This window comes from Ambystoma mexicanum, chromosome 6q, assembly GCF_040938575.1.
Source record: "Ambystoma mexicanum isolate Mex_15411 chromosome 6q, UKY_AmexF1_1, whole genome shotgun sequence".
NCBI classification, from domain to species: Eukaryota; Metazoa; Chordata; class Amphibia; order Caudata; family Ambystomatidae; genus Ambystoma; species Ambystoma mexicanum.
Window position 1 is genome coordinate 1,119,246,927 of NC_090937.1, and position 20,191 is coordinate 1,119,267,117.

Sequence of the window (20,191 nt, forward strand, 5' to 3'; positions counted from 1 at the left end):
AAGGTTTCCTTTATCAACGGCGCGAGGCCAAGAGGAAGACGGTCCTCTCTGTACCTCTACTGGACGATATTTGGGATGAGGGCCTCGCCCTCCTCAAGAACCCATCCACCACGCCGGCTAGAAGGGATCAGTACGAGAAGAAGTACCGGGTCCCGGACGCGGCCCCCTTGTGACTTCGGGCACAGCCGACCCCGGACTCGGTCGTCTCCGCGGCGGCCAGGAAGAAAGCAGGGGGGGGGGCGCGGCCTCTACGTCGACCTCCCCGCCGGACGGCGAGGGAAAGAAATTAGACACGATGGGACGCAGAGTCATCTCGTCTGCAGCGATGACGATTAAGGCGGCCAACGCCTTGGCTATCGTAGCCCACTACGACAGGGAGTTGTGGTTCAAACTGGCCCCCCTGCTGGACTTCCTACCAGATGACAAGAAGGCGGAAGCCCTAGAGATCTTGCAGGAAGGAGAGGTGGCGTCGGACCACGCCATTACGATTGCGACGGACATCGCCAACACTGGATTTCGCCAGTTGGGCAACGGCGTGTGCCTTAGGTGGCATGGATGGCTCAAGGCTACTGACTTCTGTCAGGACGTGCAGACCAGAGTCTTGGACATGCCGTTCGACGGAAACAACCTGTTTGGGAAAACAGTGGTCGATTCTCTACAAGCCATCAAGACGGACACGGAGACGGCCCGTGCTCTTGGTGTTCTCCAGCAATGACGGCCGCCCTTTCGGAGCGGCGAAGGCAAACAGGGTGCCTCCAAAGGTTCCAGCGGCAGATTTTCCACCTACCGTCAAGCGGCCCGTTCGTCGTCACAGAAAGCTTACAGGGGACGAGGCAAGTCAGGCGGACCCCACCGTCGTCGCCAAGGAGGACAAGGCGGCAAAGCCTCGTCGAAGCAGGACTGAACCGGCCGTGGGGTCGGGCCCCCACCGAAGCACCCCGTTGGGAGGCCGGCTGGCGAGCTTTGTCAGCGTGTGGGAGTCCATCTCCACCGACCGTTGGGTGCTGGACGCCCTAGCTCAGGGTCACGCGCTCGAATTTCTAAAGAGGTGCCCGCGCGTCCCCCTGTGGCCAGGAAAGAACATCACGTCCCTCAACTTCTCTTGGAGGTAAAGGCGATGCTCAAGAAGGGCGCCATCGAGCTCGTCCCAAAGAGGCTTCGGGGCTCCGGAGTTTACTCAAGATACTTCCTCGTGAAGAAGAAGACGGGAGGATGGCGTCCCATCCTGGACCTACGACGACTGAACAAATTCATCAAGGCACAGAAATTCCAGATGGTCACCCTCCAACACGTCCTAGGTCAGCTGGAGGAGGGCGATTTCCTGTCGTTGTTGGATTTGGAGGATGCCTACTTCCATATTCCCATCCTAAAGGGACACCGAAAGTTTCTCAGGTTCGTGGTCCAGGGGCGTCACTACCAGTTCAGAGCCCTTCCCTTCGGATTGAGGTCGGCACCCAGGGTGTTCACCAAGTGCCTCGCACCGGTGGCGGGGCAGCTGCGCAGAGAGGGGATCCACGTCTACCCCTACCTGGACGACTGGCTCATCCGAGCGAAGACGAAGGAGCTCGCCGTGGAGCACACGGCAAGGACCGTCCAACTACTCACAGACCTGGGATTCTCCATAAACTACGCCAAGTCCCACCTGGTGTCCGCGCAAGACGCACTGTTTCTGGGAGTGAAGCTCGACACAGAGTCGCTTCTGGCCTCTCTGTCGGAGGAAAGGACGAGGGCCATCTTGGGCAAGGTGCAGCGGATGCTGGTCGCGGACGTGGCCAGGGTGAGGTCCATCAAGTCCCTCCTCGGAATGATGTCTTCTTGCATTTACCTCATCCGCCTGTGCAGGCTCCGGATGCGCCCATTGCAGGAGTTCCTGGACGCGCGCTGGATCCAGACGACTGGCAGCTTCGAGGAGAGGATCACACTCGACGAGAGTTTCCGACGAGCGATCCGGTGGTGGGGCACCCGCGCACATCTGACTGCGGGCATGGACTTCCAGACCCCCGGCCACCAGGAGACAGTGACCACGGATGCCTCCCTGGAAGGGTGGGGAGCGCACACTGAAAATCTGCACGCGAGAGGCCTTTGGCTTCCGACTGAGATGTCCCTCCATATCAACGTCCTGGAGCTCCGTGCAGTGTTTTGGGCCCTCAGGTCCTTTCTTCCGTCCCTCAAGGGCAAGGTGGTGAGGATCTTCACCGACAACACCACCACCATGTTCTACATCAGGAAGCAGGGCGGAACCAGGTCCCCAGCCCTGTCCAAGGAGGCGCAGGATCTGTGGCATTGGGCCGTCGCCCAAGGGATGTTTCTGGTGCCGTTTCATCTGACAGGGATAAAAAACACCATCGCCGACTCGCTCAGCAGAGAGCTGCGCTCGTGCCACGAGTGGGAACTACGACAGGATCTAGTGGACCGCCTCTTCCGACGGTGGGGCACACCCCAGATCGATCTGTTCGCGACGGCGACGAACTCCAAGTGCCGGAGGTTCGCCAGCAGGTTTCCCCAGCCGAGGAGCATGGGCGTTGCTTTCTCGTTCCCCTGAGAGGGCCTGTTTCTATACGCGTTCCCTCCATTGCCATTGCTGATCCGGCTCATCAACCAGCTCAAGAGGTCACGGTGCAGGATGATCATCGTCGCACCTGCGTGGCCGAGGCAGATATAGTTCCCAGACCTTCTGGACTTGTCAGCGTCCCCGTTAATCAAGCTGCCAGTGGACGCGGATCTTCTCTCCAGGGAAGGAGGCGCCATCCTCCATCACGACCCAAAGTCGCTGAACTTGCAGGCCTGGCTCCTGCAGCGTTAGAGTTTGGGGGATACGACATACCGGCAGACTGCAGAGAGGTTCTTGCAAAGGCCAGGGCGTCCTCAACTCTTAAATGCTATGGACACAAATGGAAGAGGTTCTCTGTCTGGTGCCACGCACAGAAGATTAACCCTCTACGGATTACGGCTCCCCAGGTACTGCCGTACCTTTTGGCGCTGGCCAAGGCTGGACTGGCGCATGTGTCCATCAAGATTCATCTTGCTGCGATCTCCTGATACACCAGAACCACGGGGCGGGCGTCTTTGTGGTCTCATCGTCTGGTGAAAGAATTCATGAAGGGACTGTTCAGATCCTTCCCGCCGGTGAAGGCTCCGGCCCCGGCGTGGGAGCTCAACGTGGTGCTGACCAAGTTCATGGGACCTCCGTTCGAGCCTCTGCACTCTGCTCCGTTGAAGTTCTTGTCGTGGAAAACAGCATTTCTTGTGGCCATCACCTCCGCACGAAGAGTGGGAGAGATCCAGGCCCTTTCCTGCAAGCCCCCGTACTTGACTTTTCACGACACAAGGGTAGTGCTCAGGACGCACCCCTCCTTCATGCCCAAGGTGCCGTCGGAATTCCACCTCAACGAACCCTTGGTGGTGCCTGTTTTCTTCCCGTCGCCTTCGTCGCCGGCCGAAAGGACTTTGCACTCGCTGGATGTGGCTAGAGCGCTGAAGTTTTACGTGGACCGCACGAAGTCAATCAGGGGAAGGCTCTCTCAAAGGCTTCCATTTCCAGATGGCTCTCCGGCTGTATCATGTACTGTCATCGGTTGGCAAACCGACCGCTGCCTGGCCGTCCGAGAGCCCATTCCACCAGAGCGATCGCAGCTACCACGGCGTTCCTATCTGGTGTGCCCTTGCTGGACATCTGCAGGGCTGCTACGTGGAGGTCGACGCACACCTTCACGAAATTCTACTGCGTCGACCGGGATTCCAGGGAGGAGTCCAGGGTCGGCCAAGCAGTGCTGCGCAATCTGTTCGCCTAAGGTGAGCCTGGTGAGGAGGTAAGAATTGCTTAATGTTGAGTTTGATGTAATGCTTAATGTTGAGCCTTTGCCACCTCCCGTGGTTGTGCATGTGTGTACTGCTATGTATTCTTTATTCATGAGCATGTGAATCCATGCCAGACCCCATGCTGGAGAAGGAACAAGTTACTTACCTGTAACTGTTGTTCTCCAGCATGGGTCTGGCATGGATTCACATGCGAACCCTCCCGCCTACCCCTCTGCGGCTCTTCACTTGGTCATACTGCCTCTTCACGTGCTACCAAATCTGAAGATGGCTGCCAGAGGCTGGGCTTAGGTAGAGGGGAGTCATTGGCTGTGTTCCGTATGACGCAGAGATCAGTGATTGGTTACTACTACGAAAGACAGATCAGAAACGAAACTGATACTGATTTTTTCTTTACCGAGGATTCCCAGCCTGACGACGGGGAATATTCATGAGCATGTGAATCCATGCCAGACCCATGCTGGAGAACAACAGTTACAGGTAAGTAACTTGTTCCTTTTCCCGCAATCGCGATTAACGCACACGGAAAAGTTTGCAGCAAATTTTTGTTCAAGGTACAATTATGTCACGTGTAAAAACGCTTTTGATTGCACCCAACCTCAATTTTAAGTTTTCATATTGCTTCTTACTCTTAAATCATTGCTAGTGTTTGTCTGCAACCATACAAAGCGGCTCCCATTAGGATTAAAACAATTCCAGCTCTTTAGCCCATATTTAGTGTTTTACCCAATCCATTCCGAGATAACTTTAAAGCTATTTTGATAGTTTGTCAATCGGTTCTGTTTCTCTCTTGTGTTTGCTGGGAGGAAATTGGGATTGACATTTGTTTGAATTCTGCATTCCTGAATACCTGATCTCTCTCCTATCTCTTTATATTGCATATTGGAGGGTTGAGGGGGTGCAGGGGGAAATAGTAACCACATTGCTATTTGATTTGAACACCCCGCAAAAGTATTATTTCTGTGCTGCATTGTTTTTGCTCATTAGTACTCCTTGTGATTAAAGAGATTGCTTAGTGTGACATCACCCAATTGGTGATCATTGTATAACCATTAAACATAGTGTGATTATATTGTGAATATATAAATAAATATTTTAACTTTGCAAACCAGCCTGATTCCTGGTTCAGTGCGACCAGGGGGGTTCCAAGAGGGCGGCGTGATATAAGTGGTACATCGTTCAGAATAAAAGAACTTTTAGACCTAAAATAAATAAGGATTTCAGTTGTACATTACACCCTAGGTATTGACTTAGGTGAAGTGCCGGATTGAAATCACTTACAGTATTCCTTGCTAATTTGCACACACTCTAAGTGCATTTTGGGACCATAAGAGCAGCCACTCATGTTTATATTTGACAAATAGGTCTGTGATGGAAGCATTGTAACTTAAATCATGTATTTTGGGTTTGGTGCTCATTTCATTTTTCACAACCGTACCTGGAACATTAAAATGTTTGTGACTATGAACTATGTATATTAATTTGGACAGCCTAAAGGAGAGGGTGAAATGGCTACCATCGCTAGGGTTGATTAGGCTGATCTGGTTGACTGGGCGGTTGTCCCCTTCTTTCCTCAGAGTGATTCTGCGTGCTCAGACACAAAGGACAACTCTTCTGATAAATGTTAGACATTTTATCCGCTAATCCAAATCCTTCGGTAGTCTGTAATTTCATTGGGGTCCTATGTCTGTATTGCTTCTTGTTTCCTGAGAGTTGTAGATGGTGAGGGCCGGTCTCTGTGCAAGTAGGCTTGGGATCCCAGTGCACCGACGTCCTTAGAGAATTCTATAAGCCTATGCAAGTCACCTTTCTGCACACATTTTCATTTTAGCCTCATTTGGAGGAAGATTTATCTTTGGGAACTGAGTTTTGAATGAGGTGTAAGTAATATTGTTCTTTGTCTCTTCCAATATGTTGTTTGGTTAATGCAACATTATAATTAATCCATAGAGCTGACCTCTCAGAAGAAGTTTGATGACATCAGAAAGGCGAACGAAGCAGCAGTAAAAAAGCTAGCAGGAGATCATTATAGCTCTTCGTCAGAAGATGAATGTGATGAGGAGTCTGAAGGCAAGCATGGAAAGATACTGGCACGGACGTTTACAACGTACACCAATCAGACAGGTAGTTTGTTCACCTTGAATGTTTTCCTGTTTGGTATTATGTTATTATTTTGAGATGGAAAACACACCATATAATACAATAAATCCTAATGTCATTTTTAATAGTGGTCGGCAGGCCTCCAGGTAAGGTTCGTAACAGGCCTTTTTACACATGAAAATCTTGCAAATACGACAGCTTTATTATTTTCCTGTGTACGTTTACCCCCAAGTTTAGAGCAGAGGGTAGTGCAAAGGTCAGGTTACTTGACAGAAACCAGAACACTTCTTTTCATGTTTTTAATCTACGTAGATGTGATTGCAAGCCATGGAAAAATCCTCTGAAACAGAATGCATTTCTCTAAAGCCTTTCAAAAAAGGAAACTGCACACTGTGATGAGGAATGGTTTCTTTCCATTCAGCTTCTGCTATGTTGTGTGTAGATGCTCATGGAGCATACAGAAGCACTGTGCATATTTATCTTCCTAGCATTTTATGATTGTACAATTAATAAAATGGAAAAATAAGTTGCAATTGAGAATGAATCTTTTGTAACAAATTATACTTTTTTCCCCCCAGTGAAATCAAACCAGTATTGCACAACTGTATTTTTCAGAGGTTCCTGTGCTGTGTGCATAATCACGCGGAGGCAGATAATTTGTACATTTATAATTTAATTTACACTCCAATTATAAAAACATTGTGTAAAATGATGAGTATGCACGGTTTAGTTTACATCCATTCAACATTGCAGTCAGTGGGGTACATTACTATATATGGTCAGTGACAGTAGTGTCTGCTCAAGGGTGAGTGATTGTCATTACACCAATTCTAGCCTCTCAAATCTACAAGAATACTATTAAAACATTCAAAACCTGACTCTCAATGAAGTGCAAGAACTGTTAAAAAACAAACAAAAGAAAGTTTACATTTGTAATGAAATAGAAACTCACTCTCATGCTACTTTCTCTAGCCTATTTCAATGTAGCTTGACATAAAGTGAGATGAAATGGAAAAAATAAAATAGTATACCAAACCTTATAATAATAATTTTCCTGAGGAAGAGGCTTGAAGGACTTCAATTTCATCTAAACCAGCGAGTAACCTTGGAGGTTTTAGGAGCCTGCAACCAAATAGAAAGAAGTAATCGCCATTGTCATTTTTGTGGCCCTTTTGGTGGTCTAGAGACTCTAAAAAACCAGTTCATCGAATGCCTCGGATTGGTTGACTAAAGACAAAAACTATTTGGGTAATCTGTGTATAGACCTAAGAGCATTGGGGGTGAGGGATGAGTTATTTTGGGCTGGATCCAAGAGGGATGCTCAAGTGAGTTTAATCTTAGCGATTATTTCATATTGGAATGAAACTGTGAGGCAACAGGACTCAAAAATGGGCAATTTGAAATGTGTGCACTTTTGCATTGAGTAAGTTGGGATAGTAAATTGAATTGTATCAAACTTCTCTAAGGAATGGAGGGAAGTTATGATGTTCTTAAAAGTGGACTACAGAGTCCAATGGTGCCCTCAGAGACTGAAACTGTTGGACATATGTTTAGGTGCTCAATAATGCATCTCAGGAAGATGCTTTAACTTGTTCTTTGTCCGTCTCAACCGAGGCTGGGGGAGAGGAAAGGAGGCGGGGGGGGGTTGGTTTATATACATGGAGCAGAGCTGTAGAACAACTTGTTTTTGGATATGTATGTGCTGGCTCCTTTAAAAAATAATTTAAAAAAACTTGTTCAGACCAACAGCGAGGGGCTGTCCATAGTCTGGCTACCAAAATGATTTGGTTAATCGAGGGTACTCTTTTCCATTTCAAGTAAGCAGAGCTCAGGGTTTTTGGTGAAGTAAGCTTTGTGATACGATTCACCACTCCTATGAAGTCTTCCCAAAACCTTGTCAATTTGGGGCAGGACCACCAGAAATGTAGATACGCTCCTGCCCCACCAACATAGATCCTAATTGTTCCATGGAGTGTTTTGTGGTGTTCTGATTGAGATACCAGAGAAACAATGTTTAAACGTTTTGTCAGTGTAGTGCACACTTGAGGAGGCTTTCCTTGCATAAAGTTAAATTTTCCTCCCATGTCTTCTGGTCAAATTCCCCGTCTAGGTCCTTATTTCAAGTTTGGACATGGGAGGCCCTGAATATTTTATTTGCTACTATGAGAAATGTAGCGATGTTAGAGCTTTGACCTTTTGACTGTATTGCATAGTTTAAGGCCTAGTGTTAAAGCGGAAGTTACTGCATGTGATCTTACTACACCACTCTAATTCCTTTTACAGCACTTAAAAGATGCAATGTTGTTAAATTTAAAGGGGTGTGAAACAAACTCCTCCCCCTTCAACCCTAACTCTAATGATCTCTCTTCATGCAGGTTGTAGAAAACTAAGTGTTGAAATTAATTTGAGTAGTTGGTCCAGGGACTGGAAGCTAACTGGGCTCTGGTGGAAAGCCTGTTCAAAATAGTAACTGTTGTTGAGGATAGTTCATATATGGCCATTGGTTAATCAACTGTACAAAGCCAGATAATGTAGTGCAATAGTCTACCCACTGCACAAGCTTCCACGTTTTTCCATTTCTTGGGAGAGGTTGGATTCAACCAGTCCCACAATAACTTCATCTAGGCCACTTGATAATACATGGTTATATTGTGGCAGCTCGACCTCCCTCCTCTCTGGGGCGATAGTGTTTTGGCAGACCTGTTTAATGAGCCTTTCCAAATAAAAGATGGTATACCTCTCTGGAAATGGAGTAGGATGTCTGTCCTCTGTGACTTCCAAAGGCAGACTTTGAAAAAGGTATTATAAGTAAGGAATGATCAGTTTTTGACAGAAGTGATCCTCCCAAACCAAGAGGGAGCCAATTTTTGCCATGACTGGAGATCAGTTCCTATCTGGCGCAGAAGTGCTGGATAGTTGGCTGTCTGTATATCTTGCGTGTCTTTTGTGATATTGATCCCTAAGTCTTTAATTTTAACTTCACCCCAACTGAATGGGGTGATCTTCCATATCACTGCACTCATTTGAGCTGGAAGACGTCTGTCTAAAAATTCACTTTAATAAAGGTAACCTTAAATCATGCCACTGAGGGAAAGTCGGACAGATAAGAGGGCTGGAACTAAAGTAAATTGCTCCGTCAATGCCAGCTGAATATTGTCTGCAAAAGGCGTTGCTTAGTGCACTGTATCCCCTGTAAGCAATGCACGATAAGGAAGCTGACTGGTGCATTTTAGCAGCCTGAGTTACAGCTCCTAGAACAAAGTGCACCGCAGCGTGGTGTCCCTTGGTAGCTAAAAAAACAATGATTGAAAACTGTTCACCAAAACTTGTTTGTAGCTGCAATAGATTGCAAAATTGGGATTCAGAAAGGTCTTCCCGAAACCCATTTTCAGCATCTCCACCTTTATAAAGCGTTGCTGTGTTTCCCTAAGTTGAGGGATATATATGCAGTGGGCGTACCAGTTTGTAGCGCTATAGACGTCAAGTCCACCACACTCTTCACATTGTCCGATACTTTTCTTCCCTTTAATGCAAACCGATTAGTTATGGTTTTTGATTTAAGGCCTATTTGCCAGGATTTTTGCATATGTCTTGGCGTCTGTGTTTAGCAGAGTTTATGAGAGGGTAGTAGCTGCATTCGGAAGGGTCGTGGCCAGTTTTGGCGAGTACTGACATTTTTATGACCTGGGCAAAAGATCATATGTAGTGAGCTCAGAAAAAGGGGATAGATGGAGTCTGGGCACTCCGAACATTCCATATCCTGAGGAGCCAGAAAGGGCAGGTCAGTCTACCAAAAAGTCAGATATATCATTCCCCTAAGGGTTTTCAGCAGAATATAAGGCTGAGCAAAAGTTGTAAAAAAGATTCACTTTATCTTTTTGCCTATAGACTGTAAAGGCTCACTCCCCAAAATACACATGCACAATAATAAAAACTGCAACAAACCCCAGTAGGGAATGAGACCACGAGAACAGGTTGCAAGATTTAGTAAGTTTATATAAAGTTGGCATCCAGAGAACTCTGCTACCTCGAGAGCGCTCTGGCAAACATTACAATTACAGACAGTTATAAAAGAAAACAGCGTCATAGATGACGCAACTAACACAGGGTACTACAGCAGTGCAGGATTGCCTAGAAGGAAACTCTAGGCACTGCGTCTCCTGGATTGGTTCCCTAGATGGCGGGAGGGTGAGCTTCACGAAATCCAGCTGCATGTGTCCGGGAGAGATGAGGGTTAGGTCACGGCGAGATAGAGTTGACACTAACTAAGCTGGCATGAGAAACCACCCTTCAATATATAATAAACAACAATCGTTGGTATACCTTTGAATAAGTCTAGAAAACCTATACATTTCATGCATGCGATCACACCATCTTTCATTGGGACTTTTATGGGGGACAAGGCATAGAGGACTTGTCCTGTGTGATAACCTGGGCGACTGGGTGGTTCTTAGCACATCAAGGCAAGTGGGAAGTTGTAATGACGTGTTGTTTTTAGGGCACAATATACTGAGACAGAGGTCTGGGTTTATTGGGGGTACTGTGGCGTGGGATGCACAGCAGGGTCACACTTCTGGTACATTAAGAGAATACCTTAGGAGGGCACAGGGTTACATTTGCAGTAATTATCCAACAGGGGTCCAAGGGGGCAGGGGCAGGTTTGTGGAGATGGATGAGCTACAAAGCATGGTTCGAGCTGGTCCACACACAGGACAGTGATCACAGAGGAAGGAAGAGATGATACATTGTGTTATTTGTTTCAATTATCCCCAGCGCATCCGTGAGTAAGGGAGTTGTGAAGCTTTCAGACAGGGAGGAAAAGGTGGGGGTCGCGAGCACGCTTTGCGCGGCGCTGCAGAGAGGAGAGAAGCCTTTTCCTACTACCGAAGTGATGCCTAGTCCAAAGATGGAGTCTCCGACCGCCGCTCACAAAAGCATTAGAGCACATCTATTTACAGAAGTGCTTGTAACTAGCACCACCGCCTGCATTTCGTTTGGAAATCGGCTTCTAAATTTGAATTTTGCCGCCTGAATCCCAAATTCGCCATTGAGCACCACGAGGAGTGCACTTTCCAAGATGGCCGACCTAGGTTTGATGGCCTAGCACCCTCCAACCAACCGAGCCTAAGCTCTGCTGCCAGGCTTGGATTGTCTACTCGTGCTTATAGCACCATCTATCAGGCGCCGGCAGGCGTAAGCCGGCCCACCTCACCAAGGCACAGAAAACAAGGCTGCTTCCTGTCCTTAGCCTGTCACTAGCTGTTGCGCCGTTCGCCAGGAATGCTGCCTAACCAGTTGCCGACCGCGGCTACAAGGTAACACTACTACATAATAGCATTTAAAAACGGTGCTAGCCGAGAGCCTCGTTATTTTACAATACATGTGAAGCTTGCCGCCTCTCCCAAGCTCTATCTCACACGCCGCACATTCGCAATGCACCTCGCTGCTACAAATCGCTAACTTCCACTTTCGCTAGCTCCCCACCACGACCGCGACTATCTGTGACACACGAACACTCTGAGCTAGCACCAGCACCCTTGTTGCCTAACGCTTTGTGCCCATATCAAGTAACTCGCTCTTGACTTCACTATGTTCACCACCACTGCCTTCCCGCGTCTCTCTGACCTTGTTGTCTCTCCCCCCCTCACAAGAGTACACTGTGAAGTTATGTACACAGAGCATCGGCACAAGTCTAGTCATCTATTCGGTATTCACCTGTATGACTCATTACACTGGGTCATGTACTTGCATTGTAGCCACCCTAAGTACCAAATGGACCACTGAATATTGTTAAACTACTGCATCTTAAGTCTGTTGCGCACCATTATATGTGTACCTATTGCATGATTCAAGCACATGCTGCCAACTACGTTTTAATGCCCTTGTAGGCCACTGCCAAATGCTCCCACATTGTAACGTGCTCGTAGTGCTCACCTATGTCTATTTAGGCCAGATATCGTATGCCGACCACAATGTCTTCTCTACTAATTTGCTGGTAGATAATACCTTAGGCGATTGTGAGCCTAGCTATTATTGAATAGTCACCTCCAGGTATTGTTTGATGTACTAGTGATTACGCGCAGAATACTGCTGTTAGATAATACCTTAGCCAATTGTGAGCATAGCTATTATTGAATACTCACCTCCATGTATTGTTTGATATACTAGTGATTACGCGCAGAATACTGCTGGTAGATAATACCTTAGCCAATTGTGAGCCTAGCTATTATTGAATACTCACCTCCATGTATTTTTCACCTGAATCCTCTCTATACTGTGATTACGTGCTGAATATCCAGCCTTTTTGAGTAATGCAGGGCTCTTGTTCATAACCTGCATTTGAACTCCCTTGCTACATACTAGTCTTATCTGCAACTTTTGTGACCTGTAATAAGTGCCAGTTCTCCGCTACCCACCTGCCTGCATTTGATAGTTTACCCAATCTACTTCCGAGTCTTAGACACCTGCCTAGATTCCTGGTAAACCCTCTCCACTCTCTGCCATACTCTGACTCGTTGATAAACATGCCAAACTAGCCCCACACAACTTGCTAAATATGGTTCCTAATACCCGTAGCCCTGCCCCTTCTAAACACCCCCTGGGTTTGTCTTCAGGAGATCATACTACGGCCCCATGTAGTACGATCAATAGAAATCTCAAACTGTGTGCTAGACTTCCCAAACTGTACGAACCTCTGACCAGATCCCTACCACCTACAAATAAGAAAACAAACTGTCACCGCAGCATGGTCACTAACGCTGCCAACCGTCCTACTTCCCCATCTGATCTCTGTGCTACTCCGAATCAGACCATGACATCCTATACTAAGCCTGTGGTTCCTAACGCCCATGTTCCATGCACAACTCCAGCCAAAATAGATGATCACCCTATCAAAGGAGTTCAATGCGAGATCCCTCTTGGCACATGCCATTGACATAGCTGACTTAATCACAGAAGGCAGGCTGGATTTCCCAGCCATAACAGAGTCCTGACCACACAATGCGGCAGGACCCACACTTATGCTAGCCGTCCCAGAAGGTTACACTATCTCCAGACACGATGGAGATGGAACCCGAGGCGGTGGAATAGCCATCATATCTAGAGAGAGTCTATCATTGTGATTAGTCCCTCACCAAACTATGCAATTATGTGAAATCCTCTCTGTCAAACTCCCGTTAAACAACTCCCAATCACTCACTATGCATGCAATATACAGACCTCCTGGTCCCCTCGGTACGTTTGAGAAGGACTTGCATAATATACTTGGCAATAACCTCAAACCTTCCTCCCAACTACTGTTGTTAGGTGACTTTAATCTAGGTTTTAATGATCCAGCAGATAAACACACCCTGGAAATTGCCAACTCCCTTAATGCACTTGGACTATCGCAAAAAGTAAACAAACTTACCCATATTAAGGGTAGAACCTTGGACTGGGTAGCCGATTACAACTGTACAGCCACCATTACTTCCATCTCCCCTGGACTGACCATTCCCTCGTGTCTATGACTTTATCAACTACCAGACCTCGATTTACGGCCTTACAAAAAGCGACACCTTGTCTAACTAGAAATAAAAAGTATATCACCATGGACAACGTGATTCCTGATATTCTTCCTATCCTAAACTCTCTGCCGGAAAATCTTGAACCGAGCACCCTGGTGCAGGAGTATAACAAAATCCTGATCTCCACATTGGATAAAATTGCCCCTCTCAAACTGAGATCAAGCAAAGCCAAAGCACACCTCAACAAGTGGTTGAATCACAATTAAAGGACCCGTGTCTACTGAAAAGAAAGTGTGAAACCGCCTAGAGACTATGCCCATCTAGCGAGAACAAAAAGAAGCTACTACCTCAACGCACTACAAAAACGAAATGTGTCTGGCAAAAAGAAATTCTTACAATGAACGCATTGCCGAATCCAACTCAAGTATGAAAGAATTATTTACCATACTAAAAGAATTGAAGTCCCAGATACCTATACCAGACATATGCGACAAAAATAAGATCTGGTGCTAAGATATTCAACAAGCACTAACCAACAAAATAAACAATCCAAAATAAATTAAAGAAAGACGCTCTGAACTTACCACAGCCTACCAACTCTCTCTCACCTAGTGACGTGACTATTGATCAGAAAAATAGATTCCGCTTCACTAAAACATCTGTTCTAGAGGTACAAAAAATAATTATCACTCAAACCATCCAACTGCAAAGGAGATGTCTGCCCAGCACATATTATAAAAGATGCTGCCAGAGACCTCTCTCCATTTATCTCTAAACTGATCAACGCTTCATTCTCCACTGGCACCATCCCAGCCAACCTTAAACTATCCTGGGTTCTCCCACTTCTAAAGAAGTAAACCTTAGATCCACAAACTACCGCCCGATCACGACGGTACCATTTCTACTTAAAATTTTGGACAAAGTTGCTTATACGCAGATTCAAAAACACCTTGAGCTTCACAAGCTCCTAGGGGTTAGACAATCAGGTTTCCGACCGTTACACGGGACAGAAACTGCATTGATAGATCTGAAAACCCAAATTGATGAGCTGAGAGATAAAGGGAAGACAGCATTGCTTTTATTACTTGATCTCTCAGCTGCATTCGATTTGGTGGATCACAAGGTCCTCTGCAGGCACCTTGACTCAGCTGCCCATTTCTCTACAGATGCTGTCAAATGGATAGAATCATTCCTGAGTGATAGAACTATGAGAGTGTTCTCCCCATCGGCAGCGGCTGACCCCACCCCGATCTTTTGCGGGGTGCCTCTGGGCTCATGCGTGTATCCAATTCTATACAACATATTCACCAAACCTTTGTTCGATGATTTGGACCTTCTGGGTATCACCTACACTAACTATGCAGATGATATAGATTATCCTCCCACTTTCTGGGGAACATGGCAAGGACCTGGCGCTGGTGAATCAGATCTATCTCATCATTCGGGCATGGATGGCCACCCACGGTCTCTGCCTGAATGATGACAAGACAGAATTGATCATTTTAGGCACCCCCTCTAACATCACTAAACTAGGTCATGAATACTGGAAACAACACCATAGTTTCCAAGGAGGTAAAAACCATGGGTTTCTACCTGGACTCAACTATGTCCTTCAATAAAGAAGTGAAATCCCTGGCCTCTACTACAGCCTACACGTGCAAGCTTATCAGCAAGCCTTTTGTCTCAAATGACAGCTGCATTATCTTGGCCAGAGCATTCATTCTCTCCAGGTTAGATTACTGCAATGCTCTCTATAGTGGTGCCAACAAAGCTAGCATCCAAAGATTACAAACACTACAAAACAAGGCTCATAGAGCCGCACTAGGCATCAACAAAAGAGCGCACATGACCTCAACTAGACGTCAATATAAATGGCTGTCCACCCATAACAAGACAGAGCTAAAAATCGCCTCCTTGACACATAAAGCAGTAAACAATGCTGACCCTAGTTACTTAACTGACAAATTGATGAGAAGAACAACCAACAGAATTGTCTTGTGGTACCGAGATTCAAACTTACCAAGATTGGCAGCAACAGTTTCCCTGTGAAGGCCGCCAAACTCTGGAACTCCTTGCCCCACGAGCTGAGAGCTGACCAACCTTACCTACACTTTAGAAAGAGTTGGATCACCCATCTCAACCTGATTGAAGGCTAGCTTGAATTGAGACAATTGCCCACACTACGCTACCCATCACTGTACATTATTGTTGGAACGAACTGTATTGGAATTTTATTTTATCTGAATGCTTATATCTACACTCTGTATTGTATTTAACCCTACCTGTACATGTATTATGTCATATTGTTATCTATTTTGAAACTTTGTAAGCCTTGCACCTTCTTATTGCTGCGCTCTGTTACCTCTGGGACTGGGGCGCATTAGAAATAAACAAACAAACAGACACAAAATGGAAGCCAAGTGTCCCCCGCACTAGCCCCACTTATGCTAATGTTAGCATACGGGCAGTGGAGACGTCCCCGGCTATTGCACGAGCAAGTGGTCCATAACGTGCAGAATAAGCGAGGGGGGGGGCAAACAACCCTTACTCCCACACATTCCCCCCTTCTGTTACATCTAAAGTAACAAACTAATCTTTAAGGTTATTTTCACTTCGATATTATTCTGCTTCTTGCACTGCTTCATCCCAGGCGGGAGTCCCTTTAATCGGCATCCAAGCCCTGCAAACCCTTCGTAAACTTTGACCCCTCCTGGCATATTCATCAGGTGTGCAGGTCATATATATTCCCCCATCCCCATCTAGGTCCACCCACACCTGCCTGTACCATTGTAATTCACGTGGCTCTTTGATGGTGGTGTGGTATAGGTTATCCTCCCTATCCCCCCGCTGGTGATACACGGCTGTCAGATGATACTTAGGGGGATTGGACTCTCCCGTTTGTATTTGAGCATCTTTTACATTTGCTACCATTGTCGGTTTGCCCATTGTTACCATCATCAAAGCAGAACTAGGCATTGATTTTGCACAATATCGAAGGCCCATCTGACACACACAGAAAAATAGCAGCAGAAAATCGATGAGTGGGACAAAAATGTTCATTGCACTCAGCCAGAACGGTATCCAATTGAAGATGTAATTGAACCAGTTGCTTGGCTCTATTCCTCCTTCCTTCCGCATTCTTTCCCCCAGACTATGCACAGCCGAGATGACATGGGAGAGGGTTCCATTGTCTGCGTCTTCAGAAGGTACGAATGTGCAGCAGGCACTCTCAATTTTTTGGCAAACACCACCGTCCATTGCTGTGAGGAGGTCCAGAACGTACCGGTTCTGCATTGTCGTTAAGTGCAGGGCGTGAAGTTCCACCTTTATAACGTTGAACCCTTCTTCAGTGTCGTTGGCTAGTTGGATCAGCTCCCAGCGCACGATCTGCAACCATTTGGCGTTTGTTCGAGCCTGAAGTCCTGGCACCAGAAGGGAAGCAAAGAGTTTCAGCAGAGTTGAAGAGCTTATATCTGTCTGGAATCTCAGCCAGGAGTTCTGATGACTTGCTCGAGATATAGTTGGATGATCGTCGTTTGCGACACACCCTGTCTTTTAGTTAGTTTTCCGACAGAATGTTGTATGTGGAAGGCTCTGTTGTTGCTGGCTGGGGTGCTGCAGATATGTCAGCCGAATTTTTCCCCCTTTGAATATGGCTTTCTGCAATCACCATTTAGCGCTGAGTGCAGTGTGGCCAGGGCACAGGTACCCCTCCATGATGGTGGAAGATGCAGGTAGGCTTGTTTGCCGCATACCCAATACATGTCCATGAGTGCTGCTGTACCCTTTTTCATGTCTGGAATGATAACTGTTTTGTTGCATTTTCTGTTCGAGCCCATTTGCACTTTTCCCTCACCATGGAAACAAAATTCATGTTCACTTTCTTTCTGTGTTTTGATGGGTTTCTCGAGAGCTGTGACCCATGTGAGCTTTGCAATGTGTTGAGACCAGACCAGAGTGCATGTTTCTTTGACCCATTGGAAGTTCTCCTCAGTAAGTCCTCGCAACGCCTCTGCTTTGCACGTGATCGTCTCATCATGCCATTTGTTTTCTGTGAACCGTGTCCCTCTGATAACGGAAATTTTTTTTTTTAATGCAGATCACTCCTTGCGGCTTACTCGTGCAGGTCTTTTCATTCTGCAGCATTTCTCTTGTAACTGTGTGTGATTGGAAGGTGCTTCGAATCCTACACAATACGAGATGAATTAAAGGAATGGTGCGGTCAGAAATATTATTGTCCCTATGGGTCGGCCATGTGTTTTTAACCATACGTTGATCGATAGTACAAACACTTCCTATGCACCTTACTGGAGTTTTCGTCTTTTGAACACAAGCGAAATCAGGCAGCAGGGCGCGGCCATCTTGTGATAATCTTATCACTTGCTGCATCGCCCTGCGTGAACTGCCTTTGCGGCACTAAATCATATCCTCCGCCCCTGAGCCTGACATCACCAAATAATTGATATTCTCTGCCTCTCTTTGTGACGTTACTGGGCAGCGTAGCCAAACACGCCCAGTCGTCACCTACGCAACTTGACGCAGAACCCGGAAAGCACACATCGTCTCACAACTCAGCGCGTCACAATTCGGAATATGAAACCGTACTTTAAAAGGAAACAGCAAGACTGTACAATTGGTAAAGTACATTTATTTCACATTAAATGTTTCGAGAACATTCGGCGATACATATTCAATCAAAATTGAACTTTTTTTCTTTGCTCTTGATCCGCAAATGTTTATCGTGAGTCACGCGCTGCTCCTTTTTGGTACACAGGGTGTTCGTTTTGGGTAAATGGAGCACTTTGGTCGCAAGATGAATTGCAAGGCTGGTGCATCAACTTGGCACTAGACCACCGTAAAGGTTATGTTGCTCCTAATCGATGGTACAGTGAAAGGGCATATTGGCCCTTGGCGATTGTCCCAAATAAGAGTCAAATAAATCCAGTGATTGACATGTAGCTGCAGCTGGTGGTTGAAGAAACCGTCGTTTGGGGTCTGGAATAGATGACAATCGCAGAATGGCAGGATGTACCTGTTTGCAAAACAGAAAAATAGAAATGTGTCTCAGTAGCCGATCTTTATTAAAATTAATCATTTTATTTATTAGCGCGGGGATGACACAATGTGAACCGAGAGAACACAACGTGGAATATCAAAGTACTCTGCTATTTGCTTCTGAGGATAGTGCAGTGGAGTGTGTTCAGCTCTAAACGTAATGCGTAAAATGAGCAACAATTCGAGGTGCACAATGTAATGATATATTAGCGTTGAAACAAGGGGGGAAACGAGGGGTGGTCTACATGCGTGTCGATGCTGGACTGCACACATGCCCGGTAGAAAGACAAGCACACAAAGGTTGTACTTGCACTTCATTGCAATATGCCACACAGAACGTACGGGTACAATGTAACCCAGCAATAACGGTCAGCTATTCGTATTTTGACTAGTTCTGGTATAAAATAGTCTAAAGAGAAACTTACATTATATTCGGCATTTGCATCCTCTTGGCGTAATGCAGACCGTAACGCAGACTCTTTTTCATAAAGTGAACTTACATGTACTACGTCCAGTTTCAGAATGGACAACCTTATCATATCTTCATTATTACACCCTTCCTTCAATTCAATCCCTTTCGGAATGGCCCCTGTCTCTAAAGGTAAAAAAACAATAGAACCTTATACTGTGTGCAACGCGTGGGCCTCCCCAGCTCCCAAGCAAAAATTCAAAGCTGGTGACCTTCACTCACAATGAACATACATTCTTAGTTTGCAACATCCCGTGTCAACCCATCCATGATTACTTGAATTTTGAAGCACGGGCCCTGGAGGAAAAAATTGGGGGCTGTCACTGCTCGCTGTTTGTGGCACTGCTGGGGGGTAGGGGAAACTTGCCAATGACAGAATGCCCCCTACTCCGAAATTGTAGTCGATGAAACACAAAAACGGAGTCGGTGTGTCTAGTAATAGCCCCACCTCTATTTATCTCACAGCCTCTTACCCCATGGCATGTTTCCACAGTCAGTTCAACTTCTTTTTTTTTTCAAGAAACTTTTTTTATTATTATTTTGTTAAAGTAACGCAACGCAACATAAAATAAGAAGAAACATACAGCTTCCAGTAGGCCATCTGGTCTAGGGAGACATTGAAGCATCGTTTCAATCAACTAAAAAAAACAGTAAAACTTAAGTCCAAAAGGAGACCATTGGAGGGGGGAGAGGGGAGACAAAGGGAACATTAGTCTTCATAGTAAGCTGCAACGGGAGTTCTTTTTGCTGCAAAGCTTTGGGACGGGGCTGACCCCTAGGTCTGGGTCGAGTGGTGACCAGGAAGGTGGGAGATTTATCGGTGTTGGAGTCCGGTTTAGTCTCGGGGGTGTGCTTTTATCTCACCTCCGACGGGTGTCCTTAGTCGAGTTTCTCCATCCAGCGTAAGGTTGGGGGCTGTCTTGCCACTCCCGGGAATTGCTACGTGTAATCTAGGAACGGGACTCGGATTTGGTCGAATTTACTTATATTGTCGACGCGCATTACTGTGATTTTTTTTTTTTTTCTGTTGCCACTATTTCCCAGCATTTGGTCCACCACATTGGGATCGAGGGGCCCTCGGGGTGTTTCCAGAGCCTGGCGGGTGATATTTTTGTTGCGAACAAAGATCCGCTAAGCTGCCGGTTAGTAGAAATCGGCCTTCACCTGATGCCCCCAGCAAAACCACTCCAGGATCCCAGGGAATTGTGAGGCCTGTGATTAGCTTGATTTGATCGAGGACTTCCCG

The 20,191-nt window shown here is 46.5% G+C and overlaps 1 protein-coding gene across 3 annotated transcripts in view; it reads left to right on the forward strand.

The window, feature by feature from the left end:
- NFXL1 (nuclear transcription factor, X-box binding like 1) overlaps positions 1 to 20,191 on the forward strand; it is a 1,058,117-nt gene that overhangs the window by 51,515 nt on the left and 986,411 nt on the right. For all 3 annotated transcript variants that reach the window (XR_011282282.1, XM_069631709.1, XM_069631710.1), the window contains exon 3: positions 5,767 to 5,940. Coding sequence is in view for 2 of the 3 variants with exons in the window: in XM_069631709.1 (XP_069487810.1) it covers positions 5,767 to 5,940 (174 nt within the window). In the remaining variant the exon portion in view is untranslated. The remainder of the gene's footprint in view (positions 1 to 5,766; positions 5,941 to 20,191) is intronic.